The 24,502-nt window shown below is 42.0% G+C and overlaps 1 protein-coding gene and 1 long non-coding RNA gene across 2 annotated transcripts; both read right to left on the bottom strand.

Annotated features, from left to right (window-relative positions):
- Positions 1 to 730: 730 nt before the first annotated feature.
- Positions 731 to 3,207, bottom strand: LOC116656474. Its single transcript, XR_004311421.2, has 2 exons — positions 2,936 to 3,207; positions 731 to 2,878 (listed from the first exon to the last, which is right to left on the bottom strand). It is a non-coding gene; the product is annotated as an uncharacterized LOC116656474 (long non-coding RNA).
- Positions 3,208 to 20,571: 17,364 nt separating this feature from the next.
- On the bottom strand, positions 20,572 to 23,089 carry LOC123257613. Its single transcript, XM_044717365.1, has 2 exons — positions 22,814 to 23,089; positions 20,572 to 22,449 (listed from the first exon to the last, which is right to left on the bottom strand). Exons 1-2 carry the CDS (start codon positions 23,087 to 23,089, stop codon positions 20,572 to 20,574), a joined length of 2,154 nt encoding a protein of 717 aa, XP_044573300.1.
- Positions 23,090 to 24,502: the final 1,413 nt, after the last annotated feature.

Here is a 24,502-nt window from a genome sequence, read left to right on the forward strand (position 1 = left end):
GTCCGCTATCTAGTGTTATCAAAGGACAATATAATGAATCTAAAAAATATATAAAATGTACACCTTTTTTGTGGCCCTTTGCAGAATGTTCAAGCATTGAACACGATGAGAATTTCAACACAGAATGTAGGAGATCGGACCCATGGGAATAAGTGATTAACAGAATGGTTTGAAAGACGATCTCCTGCAGTCTAACCAAATATTTATGTGGTGCACTTGAAGCACTTAAGAAAGGGTCACATAGCATGTTCGCGTGCAGTCCGTTGATAAGTAGTTTTAAATAGATTTAAGATTTTCATGTATGTTTCTTGTAAGAGAATTGTAAGAAATAAAAACAGTTTTGAAACGGAACTCATTGGAGTAACACCATTATTTACGGGGCTCCTCTTAACAGCTGGAAAAAAGAGTTTGATGATCCCTTCACCACTAAAACACTGTTCTTATGTCTCTTTGGTTCAACCGATCGTTGAATATAGTACATGGTTTATCAAAGGAGTATTGAATCAGTGCAAAAGCTGTTTTTTTTATTAGTTTTAAAATATTTAACTGGGGCTCAGAAGGTCTCTTTCCTCTTTCCTTTATAGAATCATTCTTGCTCAAGTTGACTCGAAATATTTACTGGAAAAGATACTATTTTCTGTTCCAAACAGGTAACCCCAGGACCCCTTTGGTTACCAACTTGCAGATCAAATTTTGTGGATCATGATCCGTTTGGTGTTATCTGTACAAATTATAACCTATTGTCGCATTTATTTTCCCTGAATTATCCCTAGGTACAATAATTTAATTGTATCTTTATTAGAATAATTTAGCCTTACTTTTAATTATAATTAATTTAAAATAACAGATATTTGTTACATTAAATAAATAAATAAATATAATCCGATCTGCCAAATTCTATAAGAATCGACCGATATCCTATAGCTGTCATGTAACTGAACGATCGGAAATTGGACATACTTGCTATTTTTCAAGATGCTGGAGACTTCGAACATTTTTATTAAAAAATTGATTATTGAATATTAACTATCGAAACCGACGTGCACTCGATTCCACTTTACAATTAGCTCTATTCACGTATTCAAACTTAAGTCTAGCTATATCTACCGTAGTCTATCTATGTATATCTATAGTTTTTTTACTTATACTGGACTTTAAGGATGACAAATCCACTATATGTCTTTTCAAACTAAATCTCAATTATATTTATATCTATATCTATTTACAATATACAATATACTTGTATATATATATATATCTATTCTTTCTACTTACAGGTTCATTCACCACTACAATAACTAATGCAGATTCAATGCAATGTATTAATGCAATGGATAAAAGCATTGTACAACTAAAAGAAAGTAAGCTAAATTATAGCGTAGCAGAAGTTGATATACTTTTGCAGTTAAATATCAGCTTTTATTAAAAGATTTATATCGGACCGCATATATATCGAATACAGTTTGCTGATCTTTAAGAAAATTTCTTTATGAAATGAATTTCTTACACGGGTGCCACCGAAATCGATGACGCAATTGATTCACCTGGAAGGAATTCACTTGGAATATTTTAGCGGTGAAACAGGATTTTTATCCATGCTGCAAACCCTATTGAAAATCTCTGTTTGTGGTTGACACCTTGTCAATTTTCCAAGTAATTGATTAGTAACTTTTTAAGTTCTATCGTTGCAGAACAATGTGTAAATTTATTTCTTTGTCTGACTGGCTTCAATTTATTAATAAAACATCAAAATTGTGCCACTTGTAGCATGCGTACAATTGTATATATACAATGTAGATTATACATACATATAAATAAGGCTGCAACACTTTGTTGTTTTGCCAACAGAATTCTTTGTTCACGAATGGAACAATATTTTTAAATTTCGTTTTTATACCCTTGCAGAGGGTATTATAATTTTGGTCAAAAGTGTGCAACGCAGTGAAGGAGACATCTCCGACCCTATAAAGTATATATATTCTTGATCAGGATCACCTCCTGAGTCGATATGAGCATGTCCGTCTGTCCGTCTGTCCGTCGGTCCGTCTGTCCGTCTGTCTGTTTCTACGCAAACTAGTCTCTCAGTTTTAAAGCTATCGAGTTGAAACTTTGCACACACCCTTCTTTCCTTTGCAGGCAGTATATAAGTCGGAACGGCCGGGATCGGTCGACTATATCCTATAGCTGCCATATAACTGATTGATCGGAAATGCCATAACTTTGGTGTTTTTTAAGTTAGAGGGTTGGGACTTTCCACACATGTTATATTTGACCAAAATATCTTATGTACAAAATTTCATAAGGATCGGCCGACTATATCCTATAGCTGCCATATAACTGATTGATCGGAAATGCTATAACTTCGTTGTTTTTCAAGTTAGAAGGATGGGACTTTCTGTGCATTCTAATTTGGGCCAACTTATATGATCTGCTAAATGTCATCAGGATCGGCCGTCTATATCCTATAGCTGCCATATAACTGATTGATCGGAAATGCTATAACTTCGTTGTTTTTCAAGTTAGAAGGATGGGAGTTTCAATGGATTCCTCTTTTGGCAAAATAATTCGATTTGCCAAGTTTCATAAGGATCGGCCAACTATATACGATCCGCTATATATCTAATAATATAAGATGCGTGGCGCCACCTAGCGGACTGCGACACAACTGCAAGGGTATATAAACTTCGGCTCCGCCCGAAGTTAGCTTTCCTTTCTTGTTTAAAATATTTTTATAAAATAGTTTTATTCCATTTTATATAATATTTTTTTAATTGTTCTAAAATATGATCATATGGGACTAAAAATAAAATTTTAATTTAAACTTTAATAAAAAACAAAGAAATTAAGCGTTCTGCATAAAGAAAACCGATTCAGGGACCTAAAATAAATAAGTATTAAGTTTTTTTTTTTTTTTTTTTTTTTGATATTAAGTTACTTCCCAGCTCAACGAGGGGGAAGATTTCCTTGGCCGTCCCGTGAAGACGGGTAAACGCCAACGCCTATGTGTGAAATTAAGAACTTCGAGAAACTTGTTAAAGATTTGCAAACAAATTATTTATACATTGATGTTGATGGTATAAACATATGTATATAGTGATGATACATGAAACGATAAACGATTGTTTAGAGTGACCATATGATTATGAGGGTGAATTGTTATGTTAGTGCATTATGATACTTAAATCCAATATTCCGATAGTTAGTTAAATAAAGTAAATGTATCTTATAGATCTATCTTTGCCATTTCGATGAAATCAGTTATTGCATTGTATTTTTCAATGGGTTCTTGTTTGAAAAATTGATAGATGTCATTATATTTAAGCAGAAGCGGGAATCTTCGACGGATATTATTGTATTTTGAACATTTCAGGAGAATGTGAGAGATGTCTTCTATGGTGTTGAGGTTGCAATCACAGTTGGGGCTGTCATACACTTTTAGTTTGAATAGAGTGTATCTATCAAAAGAATGGCCACTGAGGATCCTGTTAATTTGCTTAACTTGTAATCTATTGAGATTGCAGTGTTTGGAACTATACCATGGCTTATGTGTGACATAAGGAAATAGATTGCAATAACCCCTGTTCTTTTCTAAACAGAAGGCATTATAATCGCGTTCCCATTCAATTTTAATTATATTATAAATATGGTTAATAGCATCGTTGATCTCATATTTAAAATTGATAAGTGTTCCTGAGCTGTTGGCGTTTTTCGCTGCATTGTCAGCTATTTCGTTTCCCTTAATATTAACATGACTAGGAACGTGATGGAGTTGAAGGTACAGCATACTTTGATTGGAGTTAACTTTTTTTAAGATTTCAGACCCTATGCGATTAGAAGAATGGCAATTCTTGAGGGTTTGTAAAGCACCCAAGCTATCAGACAGGATAGCTACCTTGACCAGTTGTTGTTCAATTGCAAACTCAATGGCTTTCTCTAGGGCTGTAAGTTCTGCAGTGAGCGAGGATAATTTTTTGTTCATATAAAAACTCTTCGTTGTGTTGCTATTTATATGGTAAAAAGCACTCCCAGTGAAATTATCTTTAACAGAACCGTCGGTAAAAATAACGTCATAACTTTTGTCAGAGAGAATACGAAGTTTTTCTTTCATTAAATTGCTCACCAAGTCAGGGTTAGAAGAATTTTTGTTACTACATACACCTTTGAAAAAATCAATGTCAAATGTTAGAATCCTAGGCTTATGAGTGAAGGAGTCAACATGTGTTATGGAATCATATATATCTTTAAATTCTAGGTAGGTCTTTATATAGCTAGTGTTCTTAGCGGAAAAATTGTTTTTTAAAAGAGAGGCAGCCGGAAGGTTAAAGGCAAAAATTTTTGCTAACTCTTTAGCTGTCGCAAACTTCATCCTGTATGCTGGAGGAAGTTCACTTGCCATGTGATAAATAATGTTAACCGGGGTTGATTTAATAAGTCCAAGAGATTTTCTAAGATATAAATTTGCATGAACCTGAACAGCAGATGAAACAGTCTTAGAAATATTAGCAAAAGATGAGCAGGCATACTCATATTTTGGTCTAACAAAAGCTTTAAAAAGGTTAATGGCTTTGCCGGGATGAATGCCAAAACGGCAACCACTTAACATATTTAAAAACATGTTAGTTTGATTGGCTTTTGAAAGCGTGTGTCTAATATGTTTGATGGTTGAGTTATTTGTACAGATAGTTCTCCCTAAATAACAAACATGATCAACTTCCTTAATTAATAAATTATTACACATTATACCTAGTGTACGTCTTTTATTGTTAAAATGTATCACAGACGATTTCAACGGGTTAAAAGTAAGGTTAATAGTATCACAGATATTGTTAAAGTTATTGACCTTTTGTTCAAGTATGTTCCTTGCGTCCGAGAAGTTTTTGCTGTAGGAGATAAGGAAAAAATCGTCCGCGTACTGAAAAATGAGGCTTTGGTGGTCGCTTATAGAATGAAGAACAGCAGTGTAGAGATTAAAGAGGATGGGACTTAAACAGCTTCCTTGACTGACTCCTTTGCTAACCGTAACTTCGGTTTTACCCATGACAAGTATCCTTTTCTTTAAGAATTCAATGATAAAATTGATGTATCGGTGGTTAAATCCAAGATCACAAAGGACTTTACAGAGGATTGAGATGTTAACGCAATCAAAGGCTTTGCTCAAGTCTAGGACTGCAGCTACAACATGAAAGCCCTTGGCTTTCAGATTGGCAACGTTGTTTATGACATCATTTATACAGTGTGCTGTCGAATGATTTCTTCTGAACGCATAGGATCGGTCAGGAAGGAGGCTATTGATTGCAATGTGTTCTTCTAGCTTGTTTTTTACAAGGCTTTCCATACACTTGAATACGACACTAAGTAGACAAATAGGTCTGTTATTGGTGATCACTGAGGAATCTAGATTTTTTTTAGGCACTGGAACGATTTTGATTCTACGCCACACTTCTGGTATTTTGCCTTCGTTGAAGATATCGTTTAGCATGGACGTAAACTTGTCAACTTGCTCGGGGGGTAGGGAGAGTAGCATATTATAGGATATTTTATCTAGACCCTTAGAAGAATGCGGGTTTCGGGATTTCAAAAAACACAAAACATCACAAGGAGAGAAATATATTTTGTTTATAGTTTCGAGCTCGATTTGTGGGAAATCATAATAAATACAGCCTGTGGTGTCCGGGGATGTTGAGACGTGTTGTAGGAAGATAAGATGATCCTCATCATCAAAGAGTTTTGAGGTCGTTTTGACTTGCTTGTATGCTTTTAAGGACTTAATTTTTTGCCAGAACTCCTTTGAGGACTGGGGGTTAGATAGTGAGTCAGATAACATGTTCATGTTAATTTTGCGTACTTTGTAAAAATAATTGTTTAGTTTTTTGTTATATTTTCGAAATAATTCAGCGTCTGAAATAAGCTTTGTTTTATAGTATTTTTGCCTACTGGCATTTCTCAGTCTGAAAAGTTTCTCACAAGTTTCGTCCCAATATTTTTTGGGTATATATTTATTACGTTCGTCAAGAAGAATCGTATTTTTTTCCATAATGTCTTTAGTTAAGCTACAAAGGTTATCAATAGAGGTAATATTAATTTTTGAGAAATCCTCAAGAACTTTGGGTTGTATGGTTCTGAGGACATTTGTGGAAGCGGACCAGTTTGAAATCTCAATTGTTATGGGGAAATGGTTGCTATTCGATATTTTTGAGTTGGACGCGGACCAGTTAGCGGAGAAGGTATTTTTGTTTATAAAAGTTACATCGGGTACGGAGCTATATGTTGGATTAGGGGAATATGTATGGGATCCATTATTGATGCAGCAGAAACCAGTTGATAAAAGGATTTGCTCTAATGCTTGTCCTTTACTGTCCTGTATAGAACTGCCCCAGATGGGTGACTTGGCATTAAGATCGCCCCCTACAAGTGAGGGATCCTTGAGTCTGGCGGCAGTAGACAGAATGTCCTTGCAGCCTGCTTTAAAATCGTTTACATTCGTATTGGGAGGACAGTAAACGCTGAAAATATTAAGATTACGTTTTAAGTTTTTAGTAGTAATAGCTATGGTCTCAACGTTGTTGGTATCGAAGGTTAGAATTTTGTATTTAATATATTTCCTAACGTAAATGCCTACGCCTCCATAACCGTCACAGCGAGGTTTGCAGATAAAATTATAATTAGCTAGGTTACACATGGAATTATTAATAACCCAAATTTCTGATAAAATGGCTATGTCTATGTTGTTATTAATTAAAAAAAGTTCCAGGAGTTGTTTGTTGTTTTGTGACGTTAGACTTTGAATATTATATTGTAGGATTTTAATTGGTTTGAATTATAAGAAAAAACACAAAGAAAAGAAAACGCATTAATTTAACCTAAAAATAAAAAAATTTTTACTATAATTATTTAAAATCACAAAACAATGAACAAATGTCTATTTAAGTATTTAAGTTGAAAGGTTAATTTTTTTTAGGTCAATCTCTGTGTTAGTTTTTGCTATTTTTGTTTTAATGGATTCTAGAAATGATCTTATATTAACTGGGGTTTCTGAGTTGTTCGCCAAAAGAAACGAAGCAATTTCGGATGAAATATTAATAAGACTGTTTTCGGCCGTTTCTAAAGCTGAGTTATGATAAACACTAGTTGAAGATGGAATAGCTAATTGACTGGGAGAAGGGGTATTCTTCAGGGAAACGAACCTTTCCTCAAGAGCGATTTCGTGCTCCTTAATTACTTTTCTCCAATCAGCAATCGTTCCTTGTGAGTTCTTAGATTCATTTACTCTGTGTTGTACATTTTTTGCAATTTTGTTGTATGGAAGGAGTCTGTGAATAGACTCAGCGGCCAATTTTGCATTATCCTGCAATACTGGGATTGCAGAACTTCTGGGGGTTTGAAGTACAGGAAAATCCTTAGCATTAAAAATCTCAGGGGGGGAAGGAGTGAGTTTGTCAAATAGGGCTGGATATCTGATTCTAACCTCTACTCTTGAGAGATTCTGCGATGTCATACATTTTTGAATGGCAAATGCTTTCTTCCTCGCTGGGCATTCCAGGGAGGTTGCAGTGTGGGGATGATTACAATTAACACACTTGATCGTCGTGCATACCTCTTCTCTGGGATGAGGGAGAGAGCAGTTGCGACACTTTTCTTCAGTCTGTTTGCAGTGTTGAGCAAAATGTCCAAACCGAAAACACCTGAAGCACTGACTAAAAGGTATGTATGTTTCCACTTTCACTTTGGTGTAAAGAAAGTTGATCTCCTCGGGGATTTGAGAGCCTTCGAAAATTATTTTAACCCTGGACGTGGGGACAAATTCTTTATTCTCATTTTTTCTATTAACTCTAATAATTTCGTGAATAGGAACAGGGGAAATAATAAATTCTTTTAACTCATCTAATGTGAATTTTGTGGGAATTTGAAAAATAATTCCAGTTTTAAAAATGAAGTGTTTTAATATTTTGGGGTCATATCCCTCTTTTTTTAAATCAGAATTAATAAGCTCATTAGCAGCTTTAGCTGTTTTACATTCTGCCTTACAACGCCCGAAGCCAATTTTATTTACTTTAACAATGTCTTTAAGTTTAAGCTTAAAAATTGAAGCATTCAGTTCTAAAGCATTTATGGGTTTTCGGTTCTCGTCTTCATTAGTGTGTTTGTCAATATAGACGATGTATGGCCCTTTATGACTATTATTATATGTCAACGGTACTTGCTTTGGAGTATCAGAAATATCATTGTCAATGTGATAGGATAGGTCCGGGTCGGTAAAAATGGTCTGTGGAGCAGGTTGGCTGCAGGTGGTGTGGTTCTTCTCTGAAGACTCTAAGATGTCCATTTCCTCCAGGTCTATTTTTTCAAGGTCCATTTTTGCTGATGCCGAATCGTTCGGTTTTCTTTTTTTAAACGATTGTGATAATTTTTTAGTGGATGCCGCATCAGAGCTCAGGGTCTTGCCCCTGGCTGAGTGGGCCATTTTTGAATTAAGGGGACGGACCCCCGTTATAGGATGATTCGCTTCACTTGTAGTTTTATTTATTTTTTTTTTTTTTTTTTTTAGGTACTAGCTATGACAGTTACTAAAATAAATAATTTTAATTTTGCACTTCACTTTTTTTTTTTTTTTTTTTTTTTTGGATAAGTTCACCAGATTTAGGGTTTTGCCGAGAGGTGTTGCCTGGACCAGGTCTTGATTCAGACTGAAGTATTAAGTTTGTATTATGCATATTATATTTGAAAAATTAACAGACCTAAATGTTGTCAAAGCTCTTGACTTTCGTTTTCCAGTACAAAATTTTATTCTAATTCGAGACTGTCATCGATTTCTTCCTCATGTTCTAAGGCTTCCTTAGGGTCTTTTTCGCATAAGAGCATTTCCTAGACTTCAGGTGGAAGTTTCATTTTTTTTCCTTCTGAATGCATCTGATATGGATACATCGGATGGAAAACATCATATGACCAGCTGAGCTTAACTTCGGATTTTTTGGTATGCAACATTGTTAGTCTGTCTTCCCTGAATACAATGCGATTAAAACCACTTCTTTATTTAAATTTTTAAAAATGGAATTTTGGCCAACAAAAGTGGTCATCTGGACCATAGTACATTCGTGTCACTTATCTGGCTGTCAGGCACAAGGTTGATACATTCGGTCTGGCGTGTGGGAGGAGTGGATGTCTGCGGCCAACCCGGATTAGAGACTGGCTATAACAAAGGGGCGCCGTCGTATTACCAAGCTCAACGAAGCAGCAGAAACTCCAATCGAACAGCAGAGGTCGACAGCAATCGATGAAATGAAGTCGACTTAAAAAGGGGGGGTACTGAGCTAAGTAGAAGCAAGAGAGCAGTGCGGAGAAATGCCATTAGAGGGCGCAACTGAACCGGTTGCCAGGAAGCAAGCTGACCCATTCCTGGGGTGCAGATCTTGGCAGCCCATCCTGTACGGCGACTAGTGAACATAAAGACTCGTCGCTGACTATGGTGACGAGCGAAGACCAGCAAGCTAACAGCGATGATTCGGCGGTGGTGCAGCAGTGGTAACAGTGAAGCGGAATAGTCATCAATATTGTAGAGATTAAGGCCCTCGAATAAAGAAGACATTGTAATTAAAAAGCTATCTGACTTATTTCTGGGCTCGGGCGATCACGTCAAATCAAATTAAGTGGATTGTACCTAAGAGCTCTGTGAGCTAGCCGCGGAAATTATTTGCGAGCCGAACAAGAAGAGCAGTTCGTTACACCTGGCGCTAAAACTACGTTACTGCATTGAGCTTAGAAATAATTCAGCTAGCTATCTAATAACAATGTCTCCTTTATTCAAGACCTTGATCTTCCACAAAAAATAAAGAAAAAAATGGATAAATACGATACGAAAGGAAGAGACATTAAAATTTATCATTCCAAGTAGGTTACTAGAAACTTTTCTCCTTTATTCTTTGTCTTGTAATTGCCCAGAATGATCCCTTGCGGCATTATGTTCGGTCTACAATACTTCTATCTTTAAATCATCCATTTTTAACGCTTTATCTGAGAAACACTTTTCTTTCGCGATTCGAATTGTACGTTATGCGGGAGGTGGACTATACGTGTGCAGCGGAAAATAAATGCACAATACCATTTACAAGTGTGGATATTGGTAACTAAGCCATAACAGAAACTGGCGATCGATAGAAGACTGTGAAGATGAGCGAAGCTTCATTAAAAGTCCGACGGAGAAGCTGTATAACGGACGGATTAGAAGAAGAGTCCCTGCTGAAATTTTGGTGTTTTTTTGTACCACTCAGAATACCATTTGCTATAAATATATATATGAGGCTTGTGAGGCGGAAATAAGAAACCTTTAATTTTTTGTGAGATAGAGTATGAACATATAAACATAAAAACAAAAAAAACAAAAAATACACAACACCAGATGGACCACGTAACTTTGATGCTTTTTTTGTGGCAAAGATGAAATAATTGTACTGAAAAACATAAGATTAAAATAGACAGCCATCAGCCTTAGCCCCGGCCCAAAATACTGAAAGTCGTGGCAAAGGTCCAGATCACCTATGGGTACGAAAAATATTTCCACGCCCTGTACGCGGATGGGAGCCTAAATCACACCGACATCATTCATACTATACGTATGCTGTCTTCGGGTTCTAGTAAATAATTCACCTGTCGGGTCTGTAGGCCCGTTTACTCACCGACTCATTGCCGTTATGACACAAATACCTATCGCAATAGTAACCGCAAGCTATTGCCCGATCTAATTAGCCATACCCTGAGCTTCACCCCATCCCTCACGCCATGCCCAAGTCTTACTCGAGTCGTACTGTATCCCACCAAGCTATGAGCGGTGGCTTAAGGGCTAGGTTAGGTTATTGAAAAATTAGAAGGAACGTCGCATCCGAGCAAGGGTGGGAGTCAGATTTTGTATCCAAAATTGCTGTCATAATTCGTTCACCACAGTCTCTTTGTTAGCGTGCAGAAATCTTCGATGGAATTCCACTATTATAAGTTACGTTATGTGACTGTCAGGGGAAACCATAGTTCCCTTTATCATCTTGGCATGCTGAAACAGACTTCATACTCCATTTGCATCTATATACGGTCTGAACTTGTAGAGTCGATAAAACTTAGTCAATGGTTTTCCTTTCAAAATTAACCTCATATCCGTCTGGTAGTAATCTGCCAGAGAAGCACCTCCGATCGTTCGCCTTCCATCGCCTTAGACTCCAGGTTACTCCCGCGGTACTTCATAGTAGTCGAGTCCAGGGTGAAAACCGCTCGGAGTCAATGGGTTTTGTACGATCCACGTCTATGAATCCATCCAATATACATACAGGGTCAATAGGGTTTTCCAGTCGGTCCGCAATGTTTTAAGCTTTGCGATGAGAGAGTCTGAGGTAATAGCGCTCCAAGCACTGCTCCCATAAGTTCTCGGTATGTATATCGGACTTTGTGGAGTTTCCTTGGTTTTGCTTTCCAGTAAACTGCAGTGAGCTTTGAAATCGTATATAACTGTTATTCTATTAAAATTTTTTAATAGCGGCCAAAAAAATAGACGATTTCACGGTTCAATTTCAATCAATTTCCAATGTTTTTATTTGAGGGTTCAATCTAACAAACAAACTCGCAGCCACTCAAATCAGTGTCAAAAATACAAGTAAGTGAAAGCTTAGCAATAGAAACTCAGTCAATGCATTTGTTTATCATTTCGTTGGCAAGAGGCAAGGCGAGAAACGCATACACATGTAAGATGAGCTAGTATGCATCAGCTCTACAAAAAAGCTCCCAAAAGCGCATGCGCAACAAATACTAGTAAAGCGCATGCGAACGGGGGAGAAGTAAACAAAAACAGGACTGCTGATAAGCCCGCCGCTGCTCCTCCGTTTTACAATATATAAATTATTTTAAATAGCTTCGCCTTTGGCTGCTTGGCTCAACATCCTTGAGAGGCAGCAGACACAACCTTGACACCGCACGCTTAGTAGTTCCAATCGCTGTTTACTCCGTCACGCCCAGGAACCTGTATCCTCCTGTATCTTGGCCAGAGGCCACTTCATTGGGGGTAGATTCGCATCTTTCACCAGGACTAAGTCACCAACAGAAATTACAGGTCTAGGGGTGCGCCATTTGGAACACTGCTGCTACAGCGTAAGATATTTTTCCTTCCAACGCGTCCAGAAAACTTGCTGCAAAAAGGAGACTCTCTACCACCCATCCAGACGGTTGAAGTTTAGGGCAGTAAGGTCCGTTTCGATGAACGTTTAGGGCGGGCCGCCTTTGTGAAAATGAGCCGGATTTAGCACATTTAGGTCAGCAGGATTTTCTGAAATCGCCACAAGTTGCCTGAAATTAATGAATGAAGCTATGCGGCATATCCAAGTCCTCAATTTCTCAAAGCTAAGAATTGCGGGACCACCTTCCCGATATAGGTGGTGTTTCGCCGTCATAACTGCTGCATCCCACAGACCGCCAAAATGGGGAAAGCGTGGAGGAATAAACCGCCACTCGGTAGATTCCCACAGGCAAAACTCGTGCAGAGAAGTCTTCGCTTCAGCTCATTTTTGGCACCTACAAAAATGGTAGCATTATCCGACCATATCTGTCTGGGTTTACGTCGCGTACAAGTAAACCGTTGGAGTTCAGAAACGAAGCCGTGGAAAGGAAGTGGATGCTTTGACTAAATCCAAATGGATTGCCCTTGTACTGAAACAGATAAATACGCTCACGTAACATTCGATAGGGCCTTATTCCGAAACTCTGCCTTGTAGAAAAACGGTCCGCAAAAATCCACATCTGTTACATCAAAGTTTTGAAATCCTTCAAGTCTGTCGGTCTCAAGATGAGCCATGACATGCTCCGAGGCTTATGCATTTGTTCAAACCGTTGAAACGGTTTTCCTCCTCCCAATGGGCCAGTATTGAATTTCGCAATTAGTGCCCAAGAGGCAGAATGCAGGTTCTTCTCCTGAAAGTGAATCACTATAACCGAAGTTACGGGATGGCCTCTTGGAAAAATGATCGAATGACGTCCATCAAAATCCAGCGCAGAGTTCAGCCCGTCAACACGATGCAAACCGCATCAACTAAAAAGGGTGCAAGCGAGGCAAGCGGGCTCTTCCGTAAACTTGGTAAGCTGGACGACGCGCATCAGCAGATCCTAGACAGAAATCCCTTCGTGATGGATGCGGTGGGAAAATTTGTAAATGTAATCGAACACTCTCCGTAGGGCGGGAAACGAATTGGCAAACTTTGACAATGAGGCGATGTCCCTGGATGGAGCCGTGGCCAAAAGGTCCTGTCGCGAAGTTCAATGGTTGCCCTTTCGGCCACAATATCGAGGGGCCAATCATCCTTGGGCACGAAGAAATGGAGGGCCATGGGATAAAAGCTGGGAATTCAATAGCTCAGTGGGAAGAGCTCTGGACAGTACATCGGCTGGGTTAAAGGCAGTAGGAACATAACGCCATTTAAATGCCTTGGTAAGCTCCTGTCACGTCACACATGAAATCTAGCTGGTTTGTCTAGAATTCATAGTAATCGAGAAGTCACACCAACAATAATAATCTCCCTTATATGTTCCAAGATCAGCTACTTCAACCATTAGAGTCAGCTTCAGATAGTTCCAGCTTTGGTATTGTCTGAGTCTTTAAGGGTGTCACTCGACTCTTTAAGCATAATAGCCGCCAATCAGACCATGGCAATACATATACGCATCCAAGCTAGCGTCGCAGAATCCGTGGACCTCCAGCCTTTCTTGGCAGGGAATGACTAAACGAGAAAACTTAATTCGCTGAGTTTGGTCAAAACTGGAGCAGAATTGCAACCACTCGGAGAGAAGAGATTGAGAAGGTTAGCAGAAGGATCCCATGCTAATCGAAGAGTCTTTGGGAACAGACTGCCATCGACAAATTTTAAGTATGACTCCCTATCACCTTCGGGTACTCCTTCCAAAATCTCTGGGATGTTGGAGCACCATTTCCTTTATTGAAACTGACCCATGTTCAACAGGGTTGATGTCTGAGCTATTATCTCAATCGCTTCAGTCTTCGTTTTGGCACCAGATATGAGGTCGTCCTGTTGAAGACGAGACAAGAGACCCAACGGGAAAACCGGCACATTCATCCTTAGCCAGCTGGTGCATTGAGCGAAAAGATAGAAAAGACTCTGGCTTTGTGCTGTAAGTCACGGTGTCGAGCTTAAAAATAGCAGTGGTACATCTTGCAAATGTCTCCAGTCAAAGCTACAAGGTGAGACTGAAACAAAAGCAACGGGGCCGGGCATCAAGACATCATTGAGGGAATAACCAGAGGATGTAGCAGCCGAACTGTCGAACACAACTCTCAGCTTAGTAGTGGAGCTCTCTTCCTTCACGATGCAATGATGGGGAAGGAATTACTGGCACTTTCCTCGCAATTCCAGCGGCACCAGAGACATGTGACCCAGATCTAAGTACTCCTTGATGAACTACGTATATTAGGTGTTTAAATTCAGATGACGATCCAGTTTGAGCTCAAGCGAATGGAACCGCCGCAAAGTCTGTGCGTAGGATTCTCCTACCAGCTCCACGCTGTGCTTGAATGGAAGACGAACTAAATGAGCACTTGATTCAAGACGGACGCAGTGCATGGCAAAGTGGGCATCGCAATCGAGTTCTTTCTTAGTAGCCTGAACGATAGGCGCAGTGCAGGATTAAAGTTCCCGTTATTAGTGGAGAGGATAACCAAGGAAATCCATCTCTGTGGGGAAACAAGGCTGCCGGCATGGAACAGCGACGCTACGATGTTCCTGAACACGTCCGGGTCTGTGGGGGCCTGGTTTCCGACGCATAGTCTTTTGACTCGGAGACCTGAAGATTGATATACGGGCAATCATATAGCAAAAGTAAGGTCTCTTCGCCGATCCCTAAAGGCTTGGAGCAGTTCCTCCAACTGTCGCTGCCTTTCGCTCGTCGCATCAGTCTTCTTTCACTTTTTCGTTGCTCCATTTATACACCGGGGAGTGATGCCTTCGATTATGGCTTCGTTGTTGTAAACCCGCCGTACAGGCCGCTTCGAGCTTAGCTTCTGAAATGTCAGACATTGTTACAGCGCCAGCAGGTGGCACGACGTGGCCGATGTCGCGTGCTACCTCGGTAAAGTTCCTTGTTTGGAGTTTTTTGCTCTAAAACCTCGATTTTTCGGTTCTCTCTGCCGTCCTTGTTGAGTCTTACTGACAGTTGAGCAGAGTAATGCCTCTTGGTCGCTAGCTGTAAAATTACTAGCTGTAATTGCTTGTAAAATTGCTGATCCCCAACCGATGAGACGAATGAGCAGTGGACTGTGTTATATGTTCTTGTCAGTTTCGCTGTCTAATTGGTACTAAAGAAAATTTACATTTGTGGAACTTAAAGATATGTGTGTGTGAGTATACATGTTGTGGATTGTAAAGCTAGTTGGTATAGACAATATAAGGATGACAATATGGGCTAACTTATAAACAAGGTTTCGATAGTTCTTAAACATCCCGGGCCACCCTGAAACACGGTTTCCGAACTGGGTAGTTTCGCAATTTTAGTCTTGATCCTGACTGCTCGAACCATATTGTCCTTTCCTTGGAAAGTCTCGATCACCTTCGCTAAATGCCATGATGCTGGTGGTGTGTTGGACTCGTTGACGAGCACAACGCTGCCGATCGAAATGTTAGGGGTTGTCGTGGTCCACTTAGGACGTTGCTGTAGACTTGTCAGATAGTCCTGGTGCCATTGTTTCCAGAAGCCTTGATACATGGATTGGATACTCTGCCAGTATCCCAGTCGGCCCACAGGAATGTGGCCAAGATCCGCCTCCGTTATTGTCGTGAATGGTCTTCCGATAAGAAAATGGGCTGGGGATAGATAGCTGTCATCTGTATCTGAGGTGTAGCATAGGGGTCGTGAGTTCACGACAGGTGTTTCCAATTACTCGTCGAAGATGCAGCTTTACGCATCGAACTGCAGATTCCTATTTTCCTCCCCAATGCGGAGCACGTGGTGGGATGAATGTCCATTGAATTCCTTCGTCTGCAAGGGTGTTCACGATTTAATCTTTGTGTTGAGATGAACTTAAGATTTGCTGCATTTCATCGAGGGATCACTTCGCTCCGATGAAATTTGTACCATTTTCGGTCGTCAAAATCGTCGCAACGCTGCCAGAAATGTTTCTGTGGATAGGTCCGTGGCGAGTTCTAGATGGATCGCCGATGTGACCATACAAACGAATAGGCATATGTAGCCCTTGCTGATGCGTGGTTTACGCACCTTTGCGTCCTTCAGAAGAATGTGTCTTGCGTAGTCGCATCCGGTGTTTACGAAAGGAAGTGCTTGCGTGATACGTACGCTCGGTAGATCTGCCATACGTTAATGCGTTGTGTTGTACCTTTGCCGAAAGCAAGCCAGGCAGTTGTGCGTGATTTTTCGTTTTAAATTTCGAACCATGACGAAGAGAGATGAGACTCCAGGATGCAAATTAAAACGATGCTCATGTTCAATGATCAAATATGTGATCCGATGATTCTTTGGAAGCAAAATAGGATGCTTCGCCTCTGCTGACAACTGTGAATGTTGGATTCGTCCACCCACTCTTAGCAGGTTGTCCTTGTCGATGATTGGCGAGAGCTTGACCAATTGAGATTGGTTCCCTAGAGCCTTGTTTGCGCGTAGTAACTGGAACTCCTGTTGAAAACCAGCTTGAGCGTGTTGCAGCCATCGAATCCTTGCTGTCTTGATCTCATCGAATGTTAGAGAATTCGATGTTTGTTTCGAAGATGGGTGCGATGAATGAAGCGCAAATCGTATGCAAGTGTGTGTATAAGCTTCAGCCAAGATGAGTTGCGATTGAGAAGCTTATCCCATGGGTTGTCCGTCGTGACAGTCGTCTGTGCAGCTAGGCAGTTACTTTTGACTTCGCCTTGTATGCGTTTGTCTGAAAGAGAAGTACTGTTATGAGTATTGTTCAACCTTTCCAAGAATGTTCCTTGTCCCTCAGCCATGAAGAACCATAATTGGAAGTCAATGAGCTCGGATACTCCCAAGCCACGGGATGCGCAATCCGCTGGGTTCGATTTTGAGTCTACATGCCGCCATGCATGCTTCGGAATGGTTTCGAGGATTTCTGAAGTGCGGTTCCCAACAAACGTCTTGAGTTGGGCTGGTAAATACGATAACCATGATAGGACTATCGTCGAATCACTCCATGCGTAGATCGTTACGTCGTTGTTCATTAGTTCAGCTTTTATGGATTGCAGAAGTTGACTCAGTAGAAGTGCGCCACATAGTTCCAGGCGCGGCAAAGACTGCTGCTTCAAAGGTGCCACTCTTGTTTTTGCTGCAAGTATGGCGACCGAAATGGTTCCATCGTCGTTAACCACTCGGCTGTATACCACCGCTGAGTACGCCTTGGTAGATGCATCTGAAAATCCGTGCAATTCGATTTTCTGTGTGTCGATTTTAACTAAGCGTGGTATCTGGAGCTTGTGAAGGTTGTCCAGATCAGCTCGCCATTTGAGCCAGTTGTCTGCTAGTTTGCTCGGTAGTTCGTCGTCCCAATTTAAATTCAACAGCCACAGTTTTTGAAATAGTATTTTGAATTGAACTACGATTGGTGCCAATAGACCGAGAGGGTCGATTATACGTGAGACATCCGACAACACTTGCCTCTTGGTGCAGCTAGGGTCTTTCGATAGATTTATATTGTACGACAATGTGTCCTCTCCAGGGTGCCAATGCAGCCCTAGCACTTTGACTGATGATTGTGAGGAATCCGTGTTATCCTCCGACTCGATGCGTTTGGTATTCGATACCCATTTCCTGAGCTCTAGGTTAGCACAGGACATCAGTTGGACGAGTTCGTCCCTGTTGCGTAGCAGCTCATCCTCACTATTTGCTCCAGTGAGAACGTCGTCGACATAGAAGTCCTCCAACACAATTTTTGCTGCGTTCGGAAACTCGTGCTTATGGTCAGCAGCGAGTTACTCTAGCACTCTGACTGCTAGAAATGGTGCGCATGATGTTCCATACGTCACCGTGCATAGTTGGAAGTGCTTGATACGATCTGACGGATCCTCTCTCCATACGATTCTCTGATAGTCTCTATGTTTTTCGCTCACCCAGATTTGACGGAACATCTACGGAATCGCAGGCACACAGCAAACAGGTCTCGCTGAATACTCGGTCCGATCGAGAGCGTGTCGTTTAATGCCATGCCTTTGGCGTCTCGATATGAGCCGTCGAAAACCACTCTAAGTTTCCGACCCACTACGGGATGATGTGGCAAGTAGAAATTCCTACCCTTGGGAATTTCGCTCGGTGAGATTTCTTGCATATGTCCTAGCTCCTGGTATTCCCTCATGAACTTCACGTAGTCGTTACATAATTGTTGATTTTGTGCCAAACGTCGTTCAACTGATTTGAACCTCTGCAGCGCTGCTTGAAGTGTATCTGTGAATTGTGTTTCCGATACTTTAAACGGAAGTTCCACGACGTACTTGCCTTGTTCGTCTCGAGTGTGTGTTGCAAGAAAGTGTTTCTCCACCTCCTCATCTTCAGGATGGACTCCTGCTTTGCGTTGTATGCTCTCTAGTTCCCAGAACCTTCTGAGATAAGCATCGATGTCTATTGTCGTTGTAAGTGCCGTAGCGCTGCATGCGCGTGATGAAAGCAGTGATGTAATTACCCATCCGAAAATTGATGATATAGCAATGAGCTTTCCTTTGTCGTCGTAGATCTTTCTCCCAGTTATAATACTCCAAACGTGTTCGCTGCCCAAAATAATGTCAATTGGGGCATTTGTGCTAAATTGTGAATCTGCCAGTTGCAGATCGTTGAAAACTCGAAGTGAAGACTCATCGATGGCCTGCCTTTCCAATGATGATGTAATCTTTCCAAGCACGTGAGCCTAGACCGCTGATCAGCTGATCTTGAGAAATACGGGATTGGATGCGTATAGTGCTGCATCCCCTTGTAGTATCTGCTTTGGTTGATGAAATTCCCGTAACCAGTATGCGTGATGGCGTACGAGCCAAACCAAGTGTTTGTATACAGCGTTCAGATATGTACGACAGTTCTGAACCCGTGTCCAATAGGAGTCGGCATGCTACCAAATCTCCCTTTGCGTTGCGAACGTTGACCATGGCCGTAGGCAAGGTGCTCCTGTTCCATCCAGTTGATTGTTGTGAATTTGCACTGCCTTGTGCACATACCATTGCTGCAGAACCTTCTGCTTGTGCGATATGACTCGTAGTCACCGTTGAGATGTGTGCGCTAGGATCCTCCTGATCCTCACCATTTTGAGCGATTGTTCCAATAGCCTGTTGCGTGCGTTGCTGGTGAAACAGTGAGTGATGCTGACCTTTAAATTGTCTGCACTTGAACGTGGATTTGCATTTTCTGACCCCATGACCAGGATTCAGACAATTGTAACATAGAGCGTGTTCCTTGGCAAACGAAAACCTCTGTCCTGCTGACATATCCAAGAATTGTTGGCATTCATAAAGACGATGCTCTGTAGAATGACAGCTCTCCAGCGTCAAGTAGATGATCCAACAGTCTCGTCCTGTTTCCTCTATGGCATCCAGACCATGCACTATTTCATTTGCGCCGTCTGACACCTTTCGTAATGTTGTTGAATCCGACAGTCCATGACAGGACTATCGTCGAATCACTCCATGCGTAGATCGTTACATCGTTGTTCATTAGTCCAGCTTTTATGGATTGCAGAAGTTGACTCAGTAGAAGTGCGCCACATAGTTCCAGGAGCGGCAAAGACTGCTGCTTCAAAGGTGCCACTCTTGTTTTTGCTGCAAGTATGGCGACCGAAATGGTTCCATCGTCGTTAGCCACTCGGCTGTATACCACCTCTGAGTACGCCTTGGTGGATGCATCTGAAAATCCGTGCAATTCGATTCTCTGTTTGTCGCTTTTAACTAAGCGTGGTATCTGGAGCTTGTGAAGGTTGTCCAGATCAGCTCGCCATTTGAGCCAGTTGTTTGCTAGTTTGCTCGGTAGTTCGTCGTCCCAATTCAAATGCAACAGCCAGAATTTTTGAAATAGTATTTTGAATTGAACTACGATTGGTGCTAATAGACCGAGAGGGTCGAATATACGTGAGACATCCGACAACACTTGCCTCTTGGTGCAGCGAGGGTCTTTCGATAGGTTTACATTGTACGACAATGTGTCCTCTCCAGGGTGCCAATGCAGCCCTAGCACTTTGACTGGTGATTGTGAGGAATTCGTGTTATCCTCCGATTCGATGCGTATGGTATTCGATACCCATTTCCCGAGCTCTAGGTTAGCACAGGACATCAGTTGGACGAGTTCGTCCCTGTTGCGTAGCAGTTCATCCTCACTATTTGCTCCAGTGAGCACGTCGTCGACATAGAAGTCCTCCAACACGATTTTTGCTGCGTTCGGAAACTCGTGTTTATGGTCAGCAGCGAGTTGCTCTAGCACTCTGACTGCTAGAAATGGTGCGCATGATGTTCCATACGTCACCGTGCATAGTTGAAAGTGCTTGATAGGATCTGACGGATCCTCTCTCCTTACGATTCTCTGATAGTCTCTATGTTTTTCGCTCACCCAGATTTAACGGAACATCTTGACTATGTCCTCTGAAAAGACGTATTTGTACATACGGAATCGCAAGCACACAGCAAATAGGTCTCGCTGAATGCTCGGTCCGATCGAGAGCGTGTCGTTTAACGCCATGCCTTTGGCGTCTTGATATGAGCCGTCAAAAACCACTCTAAGTTTCCGACCCAATAAACCCTTGGGAATTTCGCTCGGTAAGATTTCTCGCATATGTCCTAGCTCCTGGTATACCCTCATGAACTTCACGTAGTCGTTACGTAATTGTTCATTTTGTGCCAAACGTCGTTCAACTGATTTGAACCTCTGCAGCGCTCCTTGAAGTGTATCTGCGAATTGTGTTTCGGATACTTTAAACGGAAGTTCCACGATGTACTTGCCTTGTTCGTCTCTAGTGTGTGTTGCAAGAAAGTGTTTCTCCACCTCCTCGTCTTCAGGTTGAACTTCTGCTTTGCGTTGTATGCTTTCCAGTTCCCAGAACCTTCTGAGATAAGCATCGATGTCTATTGTTGTTGTAAGTGCCGTAGCGCTGCATGCGCGTGATGAAAGCAGTGATGTAATTACCCATCCGAAAATTGATGATATAGCAATGAGCTTTCCTTTGTTGTCGTAGATCTTTCTAACAGTTATAACGCTCCAAACGGGTTCGCTGCCCAAAAGAATGTCAATTGGGGCATTTGTGCTAAATTGTGAATCTGCCAGTTGCAGATCGTTGAAAACTCGAAGTGCAGACTCGTCGATGGCCTGCCTTTCCAATGATGATGTAATCCTTCCAAGCACATGAGCCTGGACTACCAGCTGATCTTGCAAAATACGGGATTGGATGCGTATAGTGCTGCATCCCCTTGTAGTGTCTGCTTTGATTGATGAAATTCCCGTAACCAGTATGCGTGATGGCGTACGAGCCAAACCAAGTGTTTGTATACAGCGTTCAGATATGTACGACAGTTCTGAACCAGTGTCCAATAGGAGTCGGCATGCTACCAAATCTCCCTTTGCGTTGCGAACGTTGACCATGGCCGTAGGCAAGGTGCTCCTGTTCCATCCAGTTGATTGTTGTATATTTGCGGTGCCTTGTGCACATGCAATTGCTGTAGAACCTTCTGCTTGTGCGATGTGACTCGTAGTCACCGTTGAGTGTGCGCTAGGATCCTCCTGATCCTCACCAGTTTGAGCGATTGTTCCAATAGCCTGTTGCGTGCGTTGAAGGTGCAAAAGTGAGTGATGCTGAGCTTTACATTGCCTGCACTTGAACGTGGATTTGCATTTTCTGACCCCATGACCAGGATTCAGACAATTGTAACATAGAGCGTTTTCCTTGGCAAACGAAAACCTTTGTCCTGCTAACATATCCAAGAATTGTTGGCATCCATGCAGACGATGCTCTGTAGAATGAAATTTGCTGCACTTGTTTCCTGCAAGTACAACCAGCGAATGTGTGACCTTCCTTGTCTTGTCACCGATTGAGGCTGTAGTCTTGCCTCCGACTGTTTCACGCTTGCTGAGCTCTAGTTCCTCGCAACGTGCATCCAAAAATATGAAGAATTCCTCCAGTGTGGGTGAGTCTGTCTCCACACTGCGCTCGATCCACCTGCGTCGAGTATCTGCATCCAGCTTCTCCAGCGTCAAGTAGATGATCCAACAATCTCGTCCTGTTTCCTCTATGGCATCCAAACCACGCACTATTTCATTTGCGCCGTCTGACACCTTCCGTAATGTTGCTGTATCCGACCTTGTTGTTGTTGGCAGCTTCGTAAACTGCTCCAATAGTGAATTCACGATATGCCGTGGACGATTATATCTTTCATTAAGTCGCTCCCACGCAGTGTTGTAAGCTGAATCCGTGATAGCCAAATTTCGTACCAGATTCGGAGCCTCGTCGATCAGAAGAGATTTCAAATGATGAAATTTATGCGTATTTGTCAAATTTGCCTTGTTGTGAATTGTGCTCTCATATATGTCCTTGAATGCTGGCCACTCTGAATAATTTCCAGCGAACCGTTTTATTTGAATTTTAGGCAATTCGCTTTGAGCTGATGCCCCTACCATTTGAGCACTACCTGAATTCGCCGCGTAGGCGTTTCCTCCTTCAGGTCTGGACCAGTTTTGCAGTGGCTCGATTTTCCGTCAACTGCTCGAAGAGTTGTTGTTGTAGCAAACTTATTATTGCGTCGTTGTTTTGCAGCACGCCGCTGCCGTTTTCACTATTCACAATTGATGGACTAGGTCTTGTACCTACCATCGCCGAAAGTAATGCATGTGCCCTTAGATATTTTTCCTCGTAGAATATGTTGTCATTCTCTGGATCCACATAGCCATCTACTTCGTCTAGCATAGCTATTTCATCACCAAATCTATTGAAGTCTTTCCATGTTGTGTTGAGATGCTCCAGCCGCGAAGACACCTCTGCCCGTGTAACGTTCGAATGTTGCGCGTCCTCAGCCCAAGCCAAGCTCCGTGTGATATTGGCCTTGAGTCTGGCGCGCCCTTTTGTCAATGCTTTTAATTGCTCCATGCCGAGAAACAATTACAAATGAGAACCAATGCACAGAAAACTACAAAAACAAATCCGGCTCGAAGGACCAAACAATGATCCCCAACCGATGAGACGAATGAGCAGTGGACTGTAGAGTTATATGTTCTTGTCAGTTTCGCTGTCTAATTGGTACTAAAGAAAATTTACATTTGTGGAACTTAAAGATATGTGTGTGTGAGTATACATGTTGTGGATTGTAAAGCTAGTTGGTATAGAAAATATAAGGATGACAATATGGGCTAACTTATAAACTAGGTTTCGATAGTTCCTAAACAATTGCACCAGTTAAAATCGGCCGTTATAGAGGAACTGGCGTACGTATGGTCTGACCCTGACCCTGCTCTGCTGAACGTGTGTTAGTTGAAAACAATTAAAAGTTGGTTGGCCGTCAGCCAACGGGTACTACAGGGGGAGAAACGCATGATTTCATGTGCCGTAACTGTGTACACCGCTGGTAGTGCGACTATACTCTCCTCGTGAGGGCGGCTGGTAACAGGTCCCGGTAAGGTCATGTCTCTGCGGAGGGCGCTGGCGAATCGTAGTCGGGCGGGGAGAAGAACACTCCCTTCCTCAAATCATCCCAATCCAAGGTGGAACAGCATATGCCGAGGGATGCTTGTCCGGGGGGTGCACGGACGTTAATATGCGGACTCTGGGGACCGGCCGACCCCTCAGTTTCAATCAGGCTTATCATGATAAGCGGGCTATGACATGATGGACGAACCCCTTCCCGCCTTCTCGTGTGTCCAATAATGAATTTGAACAAAAATATAAATAAAAATAGTGGAGAACGGAACTCCCCAAGAAAGTCCGGAAATGGGATTATGGATCCGTCAATCTCCAAGGCAGCTAAAGGCCAAAGAGATGCTGGGATAGCGAAGCTCCCCACTGAGCGACAACGTCCGGAGGCGAGCTGCGCCGGTGTAGGGGGAGATGCCAAGGCACCGGCCCCCAAAATGGGGCCCACTATGGGACCACCGAACGGTGTGGGGGGCAAGACCCCAGGGTCGAGCTCCTCTCGCACCGGCGGTGCGGCGAAGAGGCAGAGGTCGACGGACGTTGGAGCGCCCCTAGCGAAGAAAAAAAATGTGCAGACGCAACAGAGCGACAGATCCTTCGCAGAGGTTACTAAGGGTAGGACCATCATTTGGGGTCGTTGACAACGGCTCCAAAGATGGCCTGATCCCCAAGGAGCTTTGGCGGAGGGTGGTGAATGATCTGCATGGGCGCTTCATGGAGGAGATGCTCAAGAGCGGAGGACCTCCACCGGACTGCGAAGACGCAGGGTGGTACCAGGGTAGCATCAAGGTGATAGCGTGCCAAGATGCGAGGTCTGTAAGCCTCTACAAGCGCATGATTGCGTCGCTTGGAGAGGTTTACCCAGGAGCCAGT

Source organism: Drosophila ananassae, chromosome XR (genome assembly GCF_017639315.1).
Source record: "Drosophila ananassae strain 14024-0371.13 chromosome XR, ASM1763931v2, whole genome shotgun sequence".
Classification (NCBI taxonomy): domain Eukaryota; kingdom Metazoa; phylum Arthropoda; class Insecta; order Diptera; family Drosophilidae; genus Drosophila; species Drosophila ananassae.